Source organism: Hevea brasiliensis, chromosome 9, assembly GCF_030052815.1.
Source record: "Hevea brasiliensis isolate MT/VB/25A 57/8 chromosome 9, ASM3005281v1, whole genome shotgun sequence".
NCBI lineage: Eukaryota > Viridiplantae > Streptophyta > Magnoliopsida > Malpighiales > Euphorbiaceae > Hevea > Hevea brasiliensis.
The window spans coordinates 3,175,928-3,181,927 of NC_079501.1; the positions used below are offsets into that span (position 1 = coordinate 3,175,928).

Sequence of the window (6,000 nt, forward strand, 5' to 3'; positions counted from 1 at the left end):
CCACTTGTCAAAACGCATGCCTGCCGAGCTAATCTACCTGAAACAATAAATGCTTCACCCAGTTGCCAGGCAGGTCGATTTCAACACGGCAAAACAAAAAGGATACCTGCGACAATGCATGGTCGGTTCCGTTGACGTAAGAGACGGAAGAAGACGACAATAATAAGGTTGGCGTTGGAATAATGATTGAAAAATTTTTATTTAAATATATTACTGAAATTTAAGTTATTAAAATTTAAATTTATATATATATATATATATATATTGTACCCTTTGTAATTTATTATATAATATAATCTTTTGCAAGTTTTTGGCTTTCAATATTTGCAGAAGATTAGACGCGTGTCCATCGTCACCATCCTCATCCGATATTTTTACAGGACGCGCAATTTTCTTAATTTGAGTCACAAATTGTATATATCTTTACAAATTTTCCTTTTTTAAATTTAATTTATTATAAATTTAAAATATAAAAAATTATATATATTTATACTTTGAATATACAATGAAATCTGAAAAAAAACTTTCCATCTTTACAATTTAGTAATTAAATATATATTATTAATAAATTTTTTAATTGAAATTATTTCCATCTATCGTGTTATATTTGCTCATAAAATTTTTTAAATCATTTTAACAAAAAAAAAAATTAAGAATCAAATACTTATTTTTGTATTAGGAGTTAACTGCAATAGTTAAATTAAAAAATAAGAAATTGGATAAAAGATAAATTTATATTGATTCACATTAATTTAGGATAAAGTATTTGAGCTAAATATAAGATTTAAACAAATTTCTTTCCTTCGAACTAGCTTTTAAAGTGAAATTTAATTCAGTTTATTTTTTATACGTAATATTATAGTCTATTTTACTTCAATGTTAGACTATCTATATATGTTTTTGCTTATAAATTTCATATTATAGATATCCATACCTGAATGCGAAGGAATGATTGTCTATATTAATTTAAAATAAAATATTTAAATATAAAATTTAGAAAAACCTTCTTTATTGAGCTAACTTTTGAGGTAAAAATTAAATTCAATCCATTTTTTTTTATAATATGTAAGAATTCAAATTTGATATAAAGTATATTTATAATATTTGATTCGGCTTAATATGATAATTATGGGTGAATATAAAAAACTAAGGGTTTAAAGTTCTACAAAGTCAAACCTGTGTGTTATTTATTTAAATATTGTTTAATAAATATTAAATTTATATTATGTATTTAATTTTTGTTTATAAATTAATATTAAATTAAATTGATTAATTATTAATATTAAATTAATAAATATAATCTTTTATAAATTAAATTTAGTACAATTATTTCATATTAAAATATATCATTTTAATATTTAATTAATTTATCTAATTTATTCTTAATTCTAATTAATATTATTTAATTTTTAGTAAACCCATGATCGGATCAATTAGATTTTTTGAATTTTAACCTAATTTTATAATTTTTAATTTTAATGATAACTTACATCAGCTATCAGTCCGATTCATGAAATTTCTGGTTAAATCAATTGAGCTGGTATAAATTTCAAAGTTAAGTGTGTAACAATAACTAAATTAACTTACGCAATTCATATCTATTTGATATGCAAGTATGCAAGAATATCTTAGAATATTTTTCTGTTGACAGAAGTTGAAGAATTTGTGTTCAACATGATCGAGGAGAGGTTTTCAAAATCCGAGATTGAAAGGTCTTTGAAGAATCCAGATCTTCAAACATTTGATAATTGTAATTAAATCAAACAGAAAATTAATAGAGCTAAGAAGTTTTTTAGCTTAATTTTTAAAACAAATCGTTTCAATCTTAGAGAAATGTGAATGTGAATCACGGGATGAACGACGAAAATGAAAAGAATCCGAGAGAAACAAGCTATTACTTGAATTTTACACACCATCTCCATTGCATTGAATAGCACAGTTAATACATGGACAATCATATATTAATTTCTTAGGTCAGCAAGCTAAAGCTCAAATACATGATGCATGGATTGTTAGGTGCTAGTTGTTGCGCATATGAAACATTAAAATTCCCACAAAAATCTAAAAGTTTCCAAACTAATGGGACCGAAAAATAGATAATGACCATCTAATAGTTTCTCCTTATTAAATTAACCATATTGGCAGGATATAGTAATTTTTCTTCCCTAAGTCCCGATGTATCGATATAATATATGTGATGGGATATGAATAACTTGTTTGTATATTGGATTCTGAACTGGGTGTAGGCGCTAGGATATGCATGCCTTTTACTTAGCACGAACTAACGGCGAGTGAGGAATTGGGGAGTGAGGAGACATCACATGGGGTGACTTGACTCCCTCTTCGAATCTTCGAGCTGAGAAACTGAGGCGGAGATTTCTTTGCCATCGCTGTTTATTCTTGGTTGGCATTTCCTGATGATCTTCCTTTCCCTTACACACAAATGCTCGTATCCTTTTCAGTGCAGCTTCCACAGTTTGATCGTCCATATTGGCGAAGCACACCCTAAACCAACCAGGCTCCTTGCAATGGAAAGAACAGCCCGGCGAAACATTGAGCCTAACCTGGTCAATAATCACTCTCCACAGAGTCATTTCCCCGTCGAATGTTGGTTCTTTAAGAAGATGGTGTAGGTCCATCCAAACATAAAGACCAGCATTGCCTTTTAGACAATTGATCCGCACTTGTTCCAGCCCCTTTGTGAACATACTGTGCCTTTTGTTTAGCCTTCTCGAGCTCTCCGCAAGAAAATTTTTCACAAACTCCTCATCAGAAAGCATGCGAGCCAGCAAATATTGAGTCTGCGAAGAGACTAAACCAAAACTTGACATCTTGCGACCGCACCTGACGACTTCATCGTTATATGAATAAACGATGCCAACTCTGAAGCCGGGGAGCCCCATGTCCTTAGACAAGCTGTAAACAATGTGGATGAGATTGCGGTTGCAATCCATCTCTTCGATAATCTCAGCGACGCTTATGAAGCTTGAGGAGCTGAATATGGTAGCTGCATAGATTTCGTCTACGACCAAGTGAATGTTTCTCTCATTGATGAAGCTCACCAGGTCTTTTAGGGTCTCCCTTTCTAAGACGGTGCCCAGTGGATTTGATGGGTTGGCTATAATCAAGCCTTTGACATTGATGCCAGCTCCTTGGGCTCTATCATACGCTGCTTCTAACGCATTCTTTGTTACCTGAAACTTGTTGGAGCTGCAGGAATCAACCGGAATAATCTGGACACCAGTTCGCCATGTCAGGTCGCGGTCGAATCTGCACGTGTATTGAAAAATTTTAATATGTATGGTCACAGTATAAGGTTGTCCAAGATTTCATGGAAAAAAAAGGAAAATAAAAAGGTTAATAATTTTGGTCAGGCAATCAATATTTGAAACTATAGACAAATTTGGAAAAATGAGGATCTTAATCTAGTGGAGAAATTTTTCATGCGTATATATTGATTTTTCCTACCTAATTCGGTCTATCATGAATATAAAATATAAAATATATAATAAAATTCACTAATAATATACATGAATAATATATTTGTACCTTAAATTCATGATAAACCTAGGTACAAATTTTATATATATATGCATATGTATATATATTCCAGATGTATCCCTTTGGCAATATCTTTCAACATTCAGATATTCATATTATGAAAGTCTCTCTTTTGAATGGTCTTGGTTGGCAGCAAAGGTCTACTTGACTTCTCATCACTAAATTTGGTTTGTCTTAATCAGGTATTAAGTAATGGAAGCACAATAAATATTAATAAAGCAAAATCAAACCACCCTAGTTTGCATTTGTTTTTGACCCAACACATAGACTGAAAATTCCAGAAATGACAACTTAGTGAAATTGACATGTCTTTTCTAATTTAACTTGTAAGTCAGTGATTCTCTTAAAAAAAAAATTGTAAGTTGGGTGATGAGGAAATGGTTTGAATTGCACAAGTAAAAACCCATTTCCTTTGGTTAAAAAAAAATATTCAAATTTATTTAGTGATACTTAAATTATTTTTTAGAACAGTGAGATATGATTTCACTATTCAGTTAAAATTAAGAAAAAAAAAATATTTTCAAACTTCAAAAAGTGAATATCACAATTAATAATATTGGTTAGTATAAAGAATGGCCTCCCCTTTGTCATATAATACCCTTTCTCATTACAATTTCCCATGCAACTTTTCCATTTGTTCCTTGATTAATGAAAATCATACTTTTCCATTTCTTTGAATTCACTGTGGTAGTTGACCAAATGAATACTACCAACTTGCAACCCAAGAAATCAATGTTTTCAAACGCATTATTTATTATTATTATTATTATTATTATTATTATTATTATTTTAAAGAACATGTGCATGTATGCTAAATTCCAAATTGAAATGAACAATTGTAGACAGGGAGGAATAGTGATCCATACGCTGGATAGTAAGGTGTAGGAACGAGGAAAGCATCTCCATGATCAGCCAAGCAGAACATGATCAACTCGTTGGCTCCGGTAGCTCCTCCACCCATGACAACACGATCCGGATCAAATGTAACCCTACCACCTCTAACCATCCCCATAAATTTGGCAATAGCCTGGAAAGATGACATGTTTATATACGTTGGGACGACTCGGTTAATGCACTTTCATTTATATCATTATTTTCAGGCACAAAATGCATTTTAACTTCCTAAAATTAGAGTACCTTTCTAAACTCTGGCAAGCCATGATAATCCTGGAAGTTGGCAGTATCCTTGAACTTATGAACTCCATCAACAGTGCAAATGGAGGCTTCAGGATTTTGCTTAATCCAATCCCTAATCAGATCAAAGGAAAGCTGCAAAGAAAAAAAAAAGAAATCAAATCTTTAGGTGCCTGTTCGATCTCACACACAGAGAGCGTGTATAAATATATAAGCAAACCTGATTTTCTGCAAGACCCATTTGGATGACTCCATCAGGGTTATCAGTTGGGTGAAAAGGGTTCCTATCGTAGGCCTTCCATCCATCGAAGTAAGGGGAATTCTCTCCATGTCCCTCATTAGTTGCAATCTTAGACAAAAGTTGGCCACCACTCACCATTTTGTTACTGTCTAAAGCTATAGCTAGTTAATGACTGCAAACAGTGCAGAATACAAGTTATACAGGGAGGACTTCTCAAGTAGGGAATACTCGTGAATAATTCTGAAGCTAGCTAGGTTTGAAGTGAGGCAGAGAAGGGAGGAGACGGCTATTTATATAAGTGCCTGATGGAGTTAAGTATTGAAGGAACAAAGCTATTAGAAGTATGTTTCAAAGTTTCAAATGTTGAGAATTGAAAGGAATTGGAAATAACATAAATTAAGTTTAAATCTATTGTCAGTCAATCGTAACGGCTTGCGTGTTGATAATGATATCACCAAGAAGCACGTGTGAGGGAAAAAAACCCAAGAGAAGAGAGAATGTCCGGTGGGATTCTTAGATTTTTCACTATATTTATGGAAATTTATGTTACTGCTTATGTATACGCTGTTCTGGGTTAGGTATATCGTTAATTTCTGCTCGGAAAGTTATTCCATAGAAAATAAAACTATTCAGTACAATCAAGAACTTTCCCAGGAAGTGCGAACCAGGAGATATATCCATATGCGGTTTGAAAAAAATTGAGATGTGTTTGCTCTTTCTAGGAAGTTTACATTATGTGGCAAGATTCAGAGTGACCTCCGGTGCCAAAGTGGTGGAAATGGATTAGTCTCAGGGTCCACGCATTTTTCTTCTTCTGGTTTCCACTTACTGGGTTAACCCTCTAATCTCTAGCTACCACATATTTTGATAGATCCCCCTTCCTTGTTATGGAAATACTTGATCTGATAAGAATTAAGAGATACCCTAATAACTAATTAAAATTCATCTAAAACGACTGCATAGAATACCAATCTAACTCTACCTCTCCATGCTAAATTTGCCATATTATATACGCGTTTGATGTGGGTTTTTTAGTTCTTCCTCTTTTTCCCTTTTGCTCTAAG

General features: G+C 32.3%; 1 protein-coding gene across 1 annotated transcript; it reads right to left on the minus strand.

Annotated features, from left to right (window-relative positions):
* Positions 1 to 1,894: 1,894 nt before the first annotated feature.
* On the minus strand, positions 1,895 to 5,255 carry LOC131182932 (1-aminocyclopropane-1-carboxylate synthase 1-like). Its single transcript, XM_058152452.1, has 4 exons — positions 4,916 to 5,255; positions 4,699 to 4,830; positions 4,428 to 4,588; positions 1,895 to 3,270 (listed from the first exon to the last, which is right to left on the minus strand). Exons 1-4 carry the CDS (start codon positions 5,072 to 5,074, stop codon positions 2,268 to 2,270), a joined length of 1,455 nt encoding a protein of 484 aa, XP_058008435.1. The 5' UTR covers positions 5,075 to 5,255; the 3' UTR covers positions 1,895 to 2,267.
* Between the last annotated feature and the right edge of the window lie 745 nt (positions 5,256 to 6,000).

Excerpts from the sequence above, each read along its gene's own strand:
- LOC131182932 (XM_058152452.1), bottom strand. The coding sequence starts at position 5,074 with ATGGTGAGTGGTGGCCAACTTTTGTCTAAGATTGCAACTAATGAGGGA. Across the intron at positions 4,589-4,698 it reads GCTTGCCAGAGTTTAGAAAG|GCTATTGCCAAATTTATGGG; the intron begins GTACTCTAATTT and ends TCATCTTTCCAG. Across the intron at positions 3,271-4,427 it reads CCTACACCTTACTATCCAGC|ATTCGACCGCGACCTGACAT; the intron begins GTATGGATCACT and ends ATACACGTGCAG.